The sequence below is a fragment of the Paramormyrops kingsleyae genome, chromosome 10 (assembly GCF_048594095.1).
Source record: "Paramormyrops kingsleyae isolate MSU_618 chromosome 10, PKINGS_0.4, whole genome shotgun sequence".
NCBI classification, from domain to species: domain Eukaryota; kingdom Metazoa; phylum Chordata; class Actinopteri; order Osteoglossiformes; family Mormyridae; genus Paramormyrops; species Paramormyrops kingsleyae.
The window spans coordinates 25,373,683-25,389,578 of NC_132806.1; the positions used below are offsets into that span (position 1 = coordinate 25,373,683).

A 15,896-nucleotide genomic window follows, 5' to 3' on the forward strand; every position below is an offset into this window, starting at 1 on the left:
ATCTTTTTCGCCTTCAAAGGTAATGTACCATTTTGCTATAATGGGCGACGTTTGATCCCCGTTCATTTCATTGTGTATTCAAAAAATTGTGTATTAAAAAAATGTGTTTGAATACCTGGAAATATATTCCACAACAATATATGCAAGTGCTTGCAGTGACCGCTAGAAAAGTAAGCCGTATATTTTCGAAAGGATTTCAATTAAATTGCTTTTTCATGATCACATTTGTGCTGCTGATGATATGAATAAAGAAAAAGAATAAAAGTTGGCTTAGTTGTTAGCTAGACAGGGTGGAGTTATGCTAAACTGGCCATTAATCCTGAGTCTTTCTCCCATCCCCTTTGCATTGGTAAATGCAGATGTGATGACAGTTGTTATTAATGACCTACCCCTGGTCATGCAATCTCATTCTGAATAAAGAACATAATCCCTGTAACACTGGGTCTCCTGGCTCAACGCTGAAGTTGTCTCAGGGCAGGGCTCTCTAGTGCTATCAGTTCTGGTAGAAGAAGTTTTGTGCTGATACTTCACGAAGGAAGACTCAAATTTAAGCAATGGGTCTGGTTTAATCATAGTAGTAATTTGTGACCACACCCAAATCTATGCATCTTTTGGGGGAAGATATGCACCTAAGGGTCAGAGGCTTCACTCGGCACTTGGACCATCAAGCTTTATGGTGTGTTGTGGAAATATTTTGCTAGTTGCACCTTGATTTCACTGTCAGGGAAGGGGTGACACAGTAATTATGGAGAATATGACCAAACCAATGTCACAGTTCACTTAATAAATCTTAAGTCTTAAGATTTTGGTACACAAGGGATCTAATTTGTATAGATTTGCAGCCATTGTAAAATGTACACTTTCTGCAGAAATATTTTAAATTTAAACCAATTTAAAAGTTCTGTTTTTTCCCCCTTTATGGAACATCACAAGTACAATAAAATAATACCGTGACTGTGCTTTAAGTTCACGGTAATAACGTGTAAATGCCAGGACGACTCGCTGGCTCCTCCGCACTACTTTTTTCATAAATCACAGTTATCCGCTTCTCAAAGCAACGGCGCTTCTTGTGCCTGATCTATCAGCGGCACCAACTGGTCATTGTCGGTAAAAACTCATGCCCACGTATTTCGAATCATCTCCTGAAATGATGTCCAGGATAAGGGTTTTCATTAAAGACAAAAACAGAACAAGTCTTTGTAGTTTCGTCCAACCAGTCAAGCAGGAACAGTATTTTTAAAAGTTCAGTCTTGCCACGAATACACATTTTCTTTTATGGACCTCGTCAAGTTCATACCTATTGTAGGAGCGGTATCTTCAAAAGACCGCGTCTGTACACAGACAGTATTGGCACATTGGCGAGAAATGTAGCGGTAATTTGCGCTTTTAAAAGCTCCTAACAGCTGGTCGTGATATTGCATTTTCTATATTATCTATTGCGTGATTGCTTGAATCTTGATATCTGCACGAAAGAATGATTTTTATGAGCTATTTTACGACAACACCACTAAACCACTATGCAAGAGTATCTGTTATAGGTTTTAACGAGGCTGGATTTGTCCGCAGATATTTAGAACACAGAAACAATTTGTCCTGCTATTATTACTCGATGTATTTAAACCATTTGAATTAATAAGACATTTATACCGGGACGTATAAATGCATAAAATAAAATGAATTCATACAAGAACCCTGGGTCAACGTACTGTTCCAGTCACCAGCAGGGGGCGTTTTAGCGCTGCTCTGACTGCGGGCTTTTGTCCTTTCAGTTGAACAAATCAAACGCAGATCTCGTCAGGCCCCCCTAGGCTCTTCAATCGACCACAGAGAAGATGATTTCTGTGCTAGTTGTTTGAATATGGCTTTGTCGAGAGGGTTTAGATGCTGTCAAAGAATATTCTCCTGGATCCCCGTCATTATTATCACGTCTGTAGTTTTGTGGTCCTATTACGCGTATGTCTTTGAGCTGTGTCTGTGTAAGTAAAAGGAATCTCTGCATTTTGGGTTTTTTTTATTCTTGCAGTCTCGCTAGCTAAATTGCTAAGACAGTCGGGAAGTGTTTGGTCAGATTGAATATGATAGTAGCTAGTTGACGAACTACTTATCTCGGAAATAAAATGTATACATGACTTATTTATTGCTTTAAAAGGCCATTAATAATAATGCGTGCAACTGTTATGTATCAGTACATTTTAATCGTCGAGTAAAGCTATCCAAATAATTATGCATGTAACTGTTAGCGATAGATTACATACATTTGACAGTTAGTGATATTATAAGTAATATATGGTTTATGAGGATTTAATACAAGTCCTTTAGACTGCACAGCTGTGCGTAAGTTTTGTACTTAAATTTGTTTGCAATTGTGGATGCTTGTTAACGTAAACGATTTTTAATGGAAATAATTGTTTATGTTTTTATGTTTTAGTCACTCTCAGCAACACCCTGGAAAAAGGTAATCGAAACATCATTTGACATATAACTTGTAAATATCTTCATTAGGGACCCAGTAGTTCATTATACTTCTGAAGACTGGAGCCGTGCTCTGATAGGCTGAATGAGGAACTGTTTGGCGTTTGGTATTTGCACGGGCACTGATGCATTTAGCTTTTTTGGGACCTGGGCTTATTAATGCAGCAAATTCATGCCGTTGTCTCTTCGCAGCGGCCTACCTTCTGGTGTTCCATGCTTGTTTTGTGATGTTTCTGTGGACTTACTGGAAGTCCATTTTCACACCTCCCTCCACACCTGGCAAGAAGGTAATCGAGCTGTGGAAAGTTCTAAGTGCTTAGGAGAATATATTATTATCAATGTCATAGGGACCTACTTAACTTTGGAGAAAATTTGGCCTTGAGCATACATCATCAGGTCGAGTCCTACTTAAGTAGAAACCAGCTCAAGAATCAAATAAACCCCAGTAGAGAACCTACTGCGGCGTTATTCCAACTAAAATATACCGTTTCTGTTTGTTACTTTCCTAGTTCCACCTTTCCTACTCGGACAAGGAGCGGTACGATAAGGAAGACAGACCAGATGTGCAGAAGCATATTCTCATGGAGGTGGCGAAGAAGCTTCCCATCTTCACAAGAACAACATCTGGAGGCAAGTGATTTGCATTTTTCCCTCTCGACGAACAGGCTTCCCTTGTGTTTCTGTGGCAGTTGCCACTGAGGGCTCCGCGCTGCTGTCACTCGATGAGGAAAAGCCCTTGATCGAGCTGAAAGAGGCCACTTTGAAAGTTCAGTCACGGCTTTGCCTCTGCGCGTCGTAGCAGGGAGCACGGTGCAGCTCTGAGCTACTCTGTGCACAAATGTTAGCCTCACACAAAGCAGGGACCCAGCTGACAGCCAGTCAGATGAAGATGACAGTTTGTGGGTCTCATCTCTCATTGGCTGTCCCCAGTAGGTTGGGCGCCTTTATAATTCTCGGTTATAAAAGACACATTTGTGCCATAACAGATAAAAAGTAATATGTATGTATCTTTGAAACTTTGAGGTTGTCTTGGTTGCCATGTTGGTTAGTACTTTGTACCGAGGAGTTTGTGACACCTGTGTGACCACAGTGATCACTCCTGAGAGACTGGGGATAAGATATTTAGACTTGTCAAGATCTGTATTCACCTTGTGCCAGATGATAGTCTTCCCAATTCCTTTTGGAACCAGAAATGCATTGCGTTCAGTCAGTACTAATTGTATTTGAACACAACTTGGTTTAGTTGTAACCATTTCCAGCCAGGGGTGCTTGGGAAATGTAGTCGGCCTTTGATGCTCTGTGTTTGTGGTGATGGCAGTAGGCAGGTATATCATAAGTACAGCTCAGCTGCTTCAGTCTGCACCTTTTTTTTTTCTCCCCCCCCCCAGCGATCAGGTTCTGCGACCGCTGTCAGCTGCTGAAGCCTGACCGGTGCCATCACTGCTCTGTCTGTGAGACGTAAGTGTCACAGCCCCCCCCCCCCCGCAGCTTATTTAGGTGAAGGTAAATTTCCACCAGGAAAGCCACCGTCCGGTGGGGGGGCGTCCTGCCGGGAGCAGCCGCTCTCCTTGTGAGGGAAGCCTTCCGTAGAAGAATGAATCCACAAATCCATATAATACATACATATATATCAAATCTAGTCCGTTCTCTTGAGTCTCAGACTTCGGCATCAGCAAAGCGGCCTTTGTGCTGCTGACACTGTGGCATTTCATGACTGGAACAAAAAGCCATAAAGTCGCTCACAAAAGAGCAAGCAGACAGTCGTCATATGATAGTGCAGCTAATAATGAGCCCTTTGTTCCCAGAGTCTGATTCGGTCTCCTTCCTAGTGAGGCTTGTTGTTGGGCCCAGTTCCAGTGCACAGTAGGCATCACCTATGGTGGTTGGTGGGGGGTGATGAAAGGGATGTGTTATGGTTGTGGAAAGCAGGGTGGGACAGAAGTCCTTTTTGTTGGGGCTGCTGGCCGAATCCTCTCAAGAAAGAAATGGTTTCTGTTACACAGGAAGCCGTTTCACAACAAGATTTCTTCAAAGAGGCTAGGAGGGCCTGACCTGAAATTGTGAGGAGTCCACATCCTTGTAAAAGAGACCTGCCAAGCGTGCCTGCATTATATGGCCGTAATCCTTGTCTGTTTCTTTTCAGATGCGTCCTCAAAATGGATCATCACTGTCCATGGTAGGTCTCCTGCATTTATGATCAATTACAGCCACACAACTATTGTTTAGGTGTAATGACAAAAAAATCTTTTGTTTCAGGGTAAATAATTGTGTGGGCTTCTCCAACTATAAGTTCTTCCTGTTGTTCCTGACATACTCCATGCTCTACTGCGTCTTCATCGCTGCAACAGTATTTCGATATTTCCTCAAGTTTTGGTCGGTGAGTAACGTAGTCTTTTGGATTGCGTCTTGAAGGTTTTGCGTTATTTTATGTGGTTTCGGCAACTGGAGGCTGGGTCTGGTGCCTCTCTCAATCTGTCTCTGCCATGTATTTATATACGTGAGATGAACTACTGAAATAGCTGTACAAAATTAGTATGATGTTCTGGTTTGTCGTCCAGGAGACAAATTAGTTGAGCCACTCTCCTTTTCTTCTGAAAAGCTAAATGGGTCTCGTGAACCGGCACTATTTAAGTCCGAAGCTGACGCACATGTCTCGGTTCTCCCATTGTCTGTCCCCCCCTCCCCCCCATCTCTTTAGGGAGAGCTGCCCAACGTTCAGGCCAAGTTCCATGTACTCTTCCTCATGTTCGTGGCCCTCATGTTTTTCCTCAGCCTCATGTTCCTCTTTGGGTACCACTGCTGGTTGGTGACCAAGAACAGGTCCACATTGGGTAAGCTGGGGTGTGGGGGCAGGGGCCGGAACAGGCGACGGGAGGTGTTCTTTGTTCTTTGCTTTGAGTCGTTCGCATTTGAAAAGGAATGGGAAATCAGAAATATATCCTAAGTAAGAAGGATGGTTTAAAGTCATTGATATACATGAAGCTTCCAGTAGATCAGTTTTTTGATGATGTAGATACTACTTGAAACTCCCACTAAGACCCAGGATGTATCCTCAAGAATTAACAGCTTTCCCTTCTATTGTAATGTGGAGTAAACATTTAACAAGGTCCTGCCTTGTGCCCCCCCCCCCCCCCTTCCCCAGAGGCTTTCTCAGCCCCCATATTCCAGACCGGACCTGACAAGAATGGCTTCAACCTGGGCTTCCGGAGGAACCTGATCCAAGTTTTCGGAGATGAGCGGAAGCTCTGGTTCCTCCCTGTTTTTACAAGGTGAGGGCAGCTATTGGGGCCTATTGGGAATGCAGATTATCTTGAGTCCTGTCGATTTTATGATTGCCTGGTCTAATTCATTACATCTACATCAGACCCAGAAATAACAAATCAGTCCACTTCATGGGGGTCGATTTCCTGTAGGGGCATCACTTTCTCACTTTATTGAATCTTTATTGGATCATTCTCAGTCACCGTAAACTGTTTTTAAATCACAAATGCTACCACACTAGAGATGAAGGCCGATACAGTTTGTGATGTTTAGCTCCTACACACAGACCCACTTGTGCATCCTGGTGATAGCAAAGCAAACTCTATGTGTCACTCTATGAGTTTCTGTCTTCTGCTGGTAGACTTATCCCTGTGACACTTGAGACCTCAAAGTCAGTCAGAAGAAGATGCAGCACTATCTTTTGGTGTCGCGGAACGCAAAACTTATGTTCATTAGTGACCTTAGGTATTGGTACAAGAAGTAATGGACACTATGAAGATCTTCTGCAGGTTAAGGACATTTTACAAAAGGTTCTCATGGTTTTCTTGCAGCCTTGGCGATGGTCATTTCTTCCCCATGCGGACCCAGAGTGAATCCCGGAACCCTTTATTAGGTAACGAGGAGCAATGGGACGAAGACGGCGGATCGGATGAAGAAAGTCCAGGTAAGTCGAGTCCGTTGGCTAGAGTACTACCGGGTCTAATAGAGTGTGAAGTCCAGTTCAGTTACATCCGCCCATCCGAAAACAATCAGGTGAGATGCGCACCTTGGAATACGTCCGACGGACGCTACTGCGCCCCGCGGGGTTGGGTGGCGGGGAGGCGATCGGATGCTTGTGATCTGAGAGGCGTAAGCATCTGGATGTGTGGGTGCGTGGGGGGGAAACTGGGTCTTTGGAGGGGGGGGGGTAGAGATTATAGTTATGCCTCCTCTCAACAAGTGGACTTCATCTACTTAAGTGCAACAGGAAATTTGGTGAGGGCCCTTCTCCAATTTGGGCTTCGTCCCATTTATAGTCAGGCTTCTGCTGTGTGAAAACCATGGAGGTACTCGACACCTACTTAGGTTCTGTGGTGAGTGCTCAGTCAGGCCTGACTGTAGGCATGAGTCAGAACTCTCATATTAACACAAGCTAATATTGAGAAGGCTCTCCAGAAATCTGCTGGGCAAGCATCTTTCAGCTCCCCAAAATATAAAAGCTTTTGATGCACACATTGTTGAATTTGTATGTGTCGTTATAAGAGGAATTTCTGTGGAAAATCTGTCCCCTGAAAGAAAGCGCCTCTACAACTGATATTTTAGAGTATCTATAATCTACTCATTAAGAAATTATTAAATTAGTTTGATAATAACTGCTGCTTCCATGCTAATGTGCTTTCATTCATATGGAAAACCTAGAGGACCATAAGGGAACTGACATCATCACGAATGGACATGAGTGGACGACATACGATCAGAAAGCTGAATGATTTTTCTTTTTGTGTGTACCGTACAGTTGACGTATAGTCCCCACTTATTGTGTGACTGGTCATTTAACACAGACACTGTTAAAGGTAGGATTGGTGTGGTGCTATTGTTTTATGTGGCAGTGAAGCTGGGTTTCATCTGTCCTGTGTAATGTATCTACTACAAACTGACGAGGTATCTCCTTCCTTGGCTTGTGTCGGGGGGGGGGCTGAGCTCTGATTACTCAGTAGATCACCGTGATGCCTTCCATGCTGAATGAGCCTTGAAGGAAATGTTCATAGTGGACAGACACAGCGCCACCGTGTGGCAGTTCCAGTTTCAAAACAACAGCGTGATGTGGCCTTTTTAGGCATCCTGGCTGCAAAGACAAGGACCCACTGCACAGAATCCTAACTGTCACACACCTCTGCATCTGGAACATTATTTAGTCTCACAGTTGGTTTATTTACCATCAGAAAATGACATATGGCATGATGTGCATATTTATTAGAAAGAAAAACAACAAAAGATCAGTCGCAGTGTCTTAATACTGCCCTCTAGTGGACAGTTATATCAGCGCAGCACGTGTTGAAAAGATAAGGGTTAAAATGCAGCTGCTTTATGTTTGTTGAGCATGTTAGTTAAAAAGCATTTAGACAAGTTGTTTACGCCTGTTTGCCTCTCTTTCAGCCATTCAAAGAGACCCTTCAGTCACCATACACATAGAGTCGTAATTGGCTGGAGAGCAAAGCAGGTGAGTTATTTTGTTTTTCATCTTCGGTACAAAGCGAGACGGTTCAGTTCCCCCGGTCCAAGCTCCCCACTTTATTCAGCGGTTTGCGGTAGATCTGTCACCCACAAGGATACACCCTCCTTGAGAGACAGTCGACTGGCCCACAACGGTCGCGCTTCTCGTGTTGCCCGAGTGTTCCCCGTAAAGCCAGGATGATGCTATTTTTTTTCCCTCTGTCTCTCTCTTTTTCAGCAGAAATCATTCAAGGTGATTTTTAACAGCGATGAAGCGGTGCGACGTGGTGGAGGTGCGTGTGTGTGGAGATGCTGCTGCTGCCGTGTCTATGGTGATGCCTACAAAGTTGTGAAGAATTTCAGACCAGCTGAGAGACCCTAGAAGGAACCGAACGTCAAACAAGAACAGCGTCTTCACCCCCCCCCCCCTCCCCCGTGTCACCATACAGATGTGTATGGTTATCACGGGGGGGGGGGGGGGGGGGGGAGGTGTTTGCAGCTGGTAACGAGATTGATTATTGATCTTTACTCTGCCTAAGCCCATCGTCGTGATTGCCGTTACCATGGAAATGAGAGCATCAGCTGGAATCTCACTGTCTCATATCATCTGAAGTGATCTTCATATTCAGGCTCATACCAACAGCAGGTGTTCAGCCTGTGCCCCCCCCCCCCCTTTATCATACCATAGAATTGTTTCTTTTTTCTCTTGTCCATCCTGACCGCAAACCCTGATCCATGCACAAACCACTTCACTACCTACAGTTGTGAAGGCCGCTCCCTGGGGTGTTACGTATGACAAGCTCACCCCCTCCCTGCCAACCTTAACAGAGAAGAGGACCCGAGCGTGCTGCTCTTTCCAGGAGTGGAGACCAGGGTTGTGCTCATTTTTCCTCAGACTTGGGGGGGTGGGCTTTTAAACTTGAGCCAGTGATGAAGATGACATGGGACATTCATCAGAGGGATTTATTAGGAAATGTATTCCATATGAAATTACCGCCACCGGAAAACGGCGGTTTACGGACTATGTGGTGAAACCAGCTTCTGCTTTGCCCTGAAGTTGGTCATGCGGCGTTGTCATATCTCCGCTTCACTATGGGAAATGCACTTTGACTAGTCATGCAGGTTTACATTTCGGTTCATTACCTGTGTCGCAGCATAGGCGTGTCCGTGACCAAGGGAGACGTAGCATCTCCACTTAACTCGTTAATGGCGTATGTATGAAATGCAAGCTTGGTGGTGGTAAGGAGCACGGCGAAAACACGCCAGCGCTTCAGAGGGACGGGAAGGAATGGTGAGGGCGAGAAAAGGATGAAAGTGGGGAGTTATTTATTCACAATCAGTTTTTAAAGACTTTCTGGGGAGGATGTTGTGTTATTTTGATAATGTGTTTTTTTTGTTGGGTACTTCATCTGTCTGGTTTGTTTTCCATCACTATCGAGGTAAAAGCGGTTAATGACGTGTTATTTTTCTATACCTGTAAGATGACTCTAAAGAAATATTTAGAAGACGTGTCCATGAATAGCATGTAAGAGCGGCTCCCTGTCGCTGCTAAGAGTATTTTAGCCTGAAGGAATTATAAATTTAAAGCCTGAAATTGTTTTAATTTAAACCGATAGTGTTTTTAACTGGTTATTTCTTATACGAAACCTGGGCAGCGCAATACAAAGGCACAAAGTACTGTCATCCTGTCAAAAGTAGACACTGTTTAGCGGTTAATGGTGCACTTTGGTGTGGGTTCCGTTCTTGTTTGTCCTTTACAGGGATTCTGGTTTGTCCTGATCATGGGTATGTCACCCACCACCTTGCTGTACCTCACTGGGTGAAAGTGTGTAGCTTCTGCAGTGGTATCTCGCTGTTCAAGGGTGTTTGCCTGCGGGAGTCTTGCATCATAATGTTTTGTGTCTTTCATTGTGAGAGATGTCAGCCATTGTCCTGAAACCTCACTGGCTGGTATTGTGGGGAGGGGGAGGAGGCGGCGGCACTGGGTACCGTACACCAGGAGCTCCTGCCCATAAAGCTCCTTCAGTCTAAGAATAACGATTTTATTTTATTTGTTTCGCCCCGCAGGTCAGCTGCCATAACCCATTTAAAACGCCAGTTAATACCATTTCCAAGGCAACATGCACTCATTCCCCTGGGTTTATCATTCTCTACCTGGTCACCATCACTAATTGCTCATCATTAAGCATTTCCTGTACACCACCTGTGTGATCTAAATATTCATTTTTTTTAATGACTTCTCCCATAATTTAGGCCAAATGGTCAAAAGTTTTTTTTTAAAACACTATCAAACAAGTAATAATATTATAATTCTTTGGTTGTCATTCAAAACGATGAGTGATATTCTACTCCATTTGTTTGGACAGTCAATTGACTGCTGTCAGTTCCCTTTATTGTAGCAGGAAAGCACAATTGCCAGCCCATTGTACTTGGCGTTAAAGCCGTGGGTGTGACCGAGCGTGAGAGCCGTCACGGATAGGCCCCGTCGTTTTCTTTGTACTCTGCACTTTGCATAGCGTTTGTAAAAGTCGCTTTTTTTTAAAAACGCCACCTCCGACAATTATTTGTTTATGCATTTGGTTTGAGTTTTTATCTTTGCATATAAAAGCCGAGGATCATCCCAGCGTGTGCGATTACAGCGATCTCTGATGTTCCACGGAGGAAACACTCATGAACAGATACTAAAGGGGAGAACAAACAGTTGCTAGTGCTGACGCTGTACCGTGTGAAGGTTTAAGAACGTGAAGGTTCCGTTACATCATCTTCGTACTTACGAAACAAACGCTGTGGCCCACACGCAAACGTACCGCGTAATTGGAATGCGCGCCAGACAAAAGGCCCTCGTTTGTCCATATAGCCTGAAGCATTGTCGCGAATTCTTCCCACCGAGCCGGGAGCGCGATGGAGGAATACTTGATTAAATTCCTTTTGAAAAATATCGTGCTGGAAGCGACTGATACTAAAGTCTGCCTTGCCCTCGCAGCGACGAGACAAGCCGTGCCTTCTGAAAATGGAATTTCGGTTGACATTGTCGCAGGGAAATGAAGCCTCCAATTAAACAGACGCGGACAAAAGGGTAATCCACGTGGAAAGGCAGATATAGAGTGGCACAATAAGAGCTCAGATGAGTGCAAGAGGCCTTTACCTATGCTTTCTGACTGGATGATTCTTCTGTTTGTGTTTATAACCTTCAAAGTGCTTACAAGGTAACACCTAACCTTTAGCCAAGCCCATGCTTGATGATTCACCACCAGCTCTTTGGTTTCTCAAAAGGTATTCTTATAAATTTCTATAAATCTTAATTTAACAAAATAAATCTTGTAGTATATCGTTACAAGTCTGGACAATCTTTGGGAAATTTGGCTGTGACCATAAGGTATATTTGCATCTTTTTAACAAGGGTCCATAGACCCTTTTTTTCTCCTTTTTTGTACAATACAGGAGGGACAGGTGATACATACATAATCTCCCAAGGCGCTGTTAGCAATTCATTCAATGAGACCTGGAGAAAAACTACGAGCAATGTTTATTTTTTTTCCTCCCCTAAAACTGAAGACATAAATAATATTGCAAAAACAGGCAAATCAACAGGCAGTGCCCACCTCATTTTCCTCACAGACCTGAATGGAATGTGCTTCCCCCTTCCTCTTTTCATGGTGGGCGTGTCTGGTTTTGTAACACTTTTCTAGTCACATGATTGGGTGGCCATCATGGATTGGCTGAGTGGTGCAATAGGCGTTTACCAGGTGGCTCTTAGCAGAGGAAAAGCACACTGTTGGTGGGTCCAGCGACGCATTATCGCAGGGGCTCTCCAGACTTGCAGCTAGTCTGTCCCAAAGTACTTCTGTCCGAAATGGGTGGGGGCTACCGGATGCACCTCTGTAGTGAGAATCGTGATGTCTGGGAACTCCTGGACGATCGACTGAGCACCTGGTCGGGGAAACGCATTCAAAGTGTTTCAGTCACTTCAAGAAACCCTTCTGCGCTTCACTGAAGGCATCCCTCCTGCTCGAAAGCCTCTCAGGGAACGTCATTGACCAACCCCATCTTACAGTTAAATTTTAAACCCAGGTGGGAGATTAACAGCCCAATCATAATTGAGCTTGCAAAAAAAAAAAAAAAAAAAAACCCTGGTCCTGATAAACAATGATACTCATTGGATGATGGGGCATTTCAGGAGTGACTTACCATGGGGTGTGGAGAAGAGGCTGAGAAGGATGATGTGTTTGGGCTGCAGGCCATGTTCAATAAGCACCCTGACAGCCTCTATCACGGTATTACCGGTACCTGCAGGAACAAAAGCAAAAAGGTTCAATGTAATGCTAGCCACCTCTGACTGGTGAAAATATCACGTCGGTGGGTTTACCTGACGAAAATAAACATCAGCCTAAAGGAAATGCAGGAAAAAAAAATAAGTTCCTTATCGGATGACTAATCTGCAAGGGTGGTATTTAAACAATGCATATGAAACAACGACTATGTTTTGTTGCAGTGAAAGTGAAAAATAAATCCAGCATACAATATATTCTGCTTAGTGCACCGGTTATGATGCAAATGTTACTTTTGAAAGATGCTAAAAGACATTCGAGTCCAGCTCAGTGCAATTTCCTCTGGGACTGGAACAGTAAAGTGGGTATGACGGAGACAGGGAGAGAAGCAGAGCGATGGCCATTAGTGCACTATTTCTGGTGGACTTCATTCCGCTATTCATCACCTCCATGGCCGTCTGGCGGCACTGTACAATTTCCTTCAGAAAGCTGTAATTATCTACCATGGTTTAATGATGCTGAATTATATACAAAAAAAAAATTAAACACCGCAAAGGTCATTGTGAAAGAAACTAGAAAGTCTGGAATTCTCTCTATTCTTCAATTTCAAAGGAAATGTGGAAAAAAAGGTAAGAAATTGTTATCTGCTAGGAAAGTACACTCATTTAATAAGAGGTTTACATGATACTGTACCCAATGTCATGTCACAGTGAAGTGCTTGGTTTTCAGGCTATGGGGTAGTGTGCAGTGGGCACCTCTGGGTCTTATTCCCCATTGGATTCTTTCAGCTGAAATCCACCCGTAAATACAGATGAACCAATCATTGCGGGGGGGGGGGGGACTGATGCTGCTGTTGGGCCCTTGACCTCCGGCTGCTCCACAAGCACCGGATGAAAGGTTAACCCTGCCGTTTCGCTCTCACCTGAACAGGTGTGGGTGTCTCAGAAAGGAGAGCAAGATGGGATATGGTGGGAAAAGCATTCCAATGTACCTGTACTCGTGCAAATGGCAAATAAAGCATAATTTCATTGTTAATTCATCTTATTTGCAGGTTGTCACTGCCGATACACATGAAGGATACCTACAACGTGTGCAATCTGCACTGCACAGGTCAACTTGTACAGGTCAACCAAACTGGCGTGACCAACATTACACCTCCAAACCACTGATTTACGTAAGCACCCCTCACACACCTACGGTCTCACCTCAGACACCCAACCCCAGGTACAAGTATACTCACTCAGGATGGGGTACATGAGCAGAACCTTCCTCCTGTAGATATCGGGGGGGAATTTGGCATAGTAGACTTTGGCTTTCTGGGTCTCCTCGTCGCTCTGGATGAGGATCTTACCGATGCGGATGGATCGGCAGCAGTCCCGCAAGCCCTGCTCCATGGCTTCTCCTGCACGTGGTGGAATGAGTGTGATCAGGAGCAAAGCGGCATAGTTTGCCTTTTCTCCAGGGTGCATTATTGAAGTTGCACTGCAGTAACTTTCCACAGAGATACAGGGAAAAAAAAAAAAACTCTAACTTTTATAGAAATATGAAAAAAGATTTTTTTCCTGTACAGATAGCAAACCCATTCCCTGATATAAAAACGGAACTGCAAACATTAAATTGCCCTACACACAACTTCTTCTAAGTACAAAGGCAAGAAACACTTCTTTATCCCCCAGACTTACCAGATCAGACTCAACAACCTGATCGTTTTGAGTAACTTTTTGTATTGCTAAGTGGCGGTTTACGTCATTTGAAAGGTACCTGATACGGCCTATTAGCTGTACAGTGGAATCGCAGTGTGCTTATCGGCAGAGGAGACACTTGAGCGTACGGCTCCACTGAGCATCGCACTCACCGCTCCTCATAATACTGACGCCACAGTTGCCCTTCTCAAATTTAACGCCGTCATACTTGTGCCCTGCAGGAAGACACAAGAAGGAAGGTCGGCGACAGAAACAACAGGACCATAAAATGGTTTCCCTTTTCGAAAAGCTTCCCCTAATATGAGGGACTCACCAGTGGGAGTCGTGACGGTGCACTCGGAGAATGGCAACTGGTTGAGTCCTTCCTCAACTACAAGTCTAATCTGGAAGAAAGAAAAAGAGGAAGAAAAAAATTTAAAGATTACACAAACTGGAAAGCCATTTCCCAACTGCCCACTAAAAATATTCGATCAAAATGATACTTCCCCAATCTTTTCTGTATTAACCAGCTTTCATTTTATATCTAATGATTATCATGCGGCCAATCACCATGTCTAAAGTACACTGCAAGAACAAAAATATTGGGACACCTGGCCGTTACACCCACAGGAACTTTTATGACATCCCATCCACAGGCATCAGTATGGAGTTGGTCCCTCCTGGTTAGAATTCCCACAGAATCAGCTGAAAAAGCTGAAAGGCTTCCCAGAACAGTGGCAGCTGTGACCAACTCCATATTGATGCCTATGGATTTAGAATGGGATGATGGCCAGGTGTCCCAATACCTTTGTCCATATACTGCGCGTGCTTTAAGATTAAATTAAATTTAAAGATCCACAACACCGACAAGTGAAATCTCTGATTACAGTATTTTAAGACTTCTTGAAGCCAGACTTACCAGTCGATCCGCACAAAACACAAAATCACCTCTGCTGGTTGCCCTGTTTAAAGCAAAAAAAGACACAATTTACCACCAACAGCAATGACATACATATTTTATAGGAATGCTCATATTTGACATCAACACCCTTATGAATAAATATCCACAGCAATATCCGTTACAAAACCCTGTTATAAGATTAAAAAGCTTCTGTGGAATCCATTTAAGCGCTGCACTTGTGTGCCATTTTAATTTTATGAGTCAAAGTATAAAAGTGCTGAACCCCCCCCCCCCCCCCCCCCCCAAAAAAAAAAAGCACGTGCGATCCCATTCCTCCTTCTGGTCTTAGGCAGCTGGCGCTTTGCCGTAGCCATTACCGGATACAAGTCCGACACGAAACAAAACACGGTATCTATCAGAGCTACACGTATACGGATACACGTGGGTCCATACATATAAACCACGTTTCCTGCGATGCTTCGTCGATCACGTCTGCAGTCCCGAAAAAAGGGGGGGGTGCGCACTTACTTGTCCCGGATGATGGTCTGCAGCTCTCGGATTTGGTCATTCAGCGGGAGCAGCTTAACTCGCGGCCCAAGCTCCGACGGACACGGAGCTCCGACAAGCTCGCTTCCTTGGGTCTCCTTGACCTCTGCGCTGGAGATGGTGCCGCCGCCGGGGCCCGTATTAACGAAACGGACCTGCTTGACAGCGTGTTCCTGTTGGCTGGCGCCGCTCAGCTGCTGGTTGTGGCAAGGCATCTTATTAGTTTTACTGTCCAAAACTAATTCCATAAAGCGGATGTGTCCTCTTAAGAACTGTCCTTTTTCTAAAGGCGTAACAAACGGAAGAGAAAGAAATAAAAAGTCAAACAGACGTGCCCTCCCACATGAAAGGCGCCACTTACTTGGCCCGTTAATGTAAATGCGCCCAACACTACTCGACGGAGCTTAGCGCATGGCGGCTGCGGCGCAACTGCGCGCATCCGACTGCACGAAACCGCGCCGCGCTGACGTATGCACTAAGTTCGGCTGCTGCGGATATCGTCAGCACTGTTTACAGATCCAGTGCGGGCCATATCTGGACGATGGGGAAGCCCTGCTACGCAGGCAGTCTAGT

The 15,896-nt window shown here is 44.5% G+C and overlaps 2 protein-coding genes across 4 annotated transcripts; one reads left to right on the forward strand and one right to left on the reverse strand.

The window, feature by feature from the left end:
- Positions 1–1,777: 1,777 nt before the first annotated feature.
- zdhhc15b (zDHHC palmitoyltransferase 15b) lies at positions 1,778–9,535 on the forward strand. Of its 2 annotated transcripts, none has more exons than XM_023816440.2 (12): positions 1,778–1,976; positions 2,429–2,455; positions 2,665–2,759; positions 2,982–3,102; positions 3,861–3,930; positions 4,616–4,648; positions 4,729–4,849; positions 5,171–5,303; positions 5,615–5,741; positions 6,285–6,397; positions 7,870–7,933; positions 8,165–9,535. In XM_023816440.2, exons 1-11 carry the CDS (start codon positions 1,859–1,861, stop codon positions 7,911–7,913), a joined length of 1,002 nt encoding a protein of 333 aa, XP_023672208.1. In that variant the 5' UTR covers positions 1,778–1,858; the 3' UTR covers positions 7,914–7,933; positions 8,165–9,535. The 2 variants fall into 2 exon arrangements, with proteins under 2 accessions (XP_023672208.1, XP_023672209.1); XM_023816441.2 differs by having other exon boundaries at positions 8,168–9,535.
- A 1,898-nt stretch (positions 9,536–11,433) lies between these two features.
- Positions 11,434–15,820, reverse strand: uprt (uracil phosphoribosyltransferase (FUR1) homolog (S. cerevisiae)). Of its 2 annotated transcripts, none has more exons than XM_023816443.2 (8): positions 15,685–15,791; positions 15,306–15,520; positions 14,796–14,838; positions 14,211–14,280; positions 14,050–14,112; positions 13,435–13,596; positions 12,115–12,213; positions 11,434–11,856 (listed from the first exon to the last, which is right to left on the reverse strand). In XM_023816443.2, the coding sequence occupies exons 1-8, from the start codon at positions 15,760–15,762 to the stop codon at positions 11,750–11,752; spliced, it is 837 nt and encodes a 278-aa protein (XP_023672211.1). In that variant the 5' UTR covers positions 15,763–15,791; the 3' UTR covers positions 11,434–11,749. The 2 variants fall into 2 exon arrangements, with proteins under 2 accessions (XP_023672211.1, XP_072573683.1); XM_072717582.1 differs by lacking the exon at positions 11,434–11,856 and adding an exon at positions 13,117–13,185 and having other exon boundaries at positions 15,685–15,820.
- Positions 15,821–15,896: the final 76 nt, after the last annotated feature.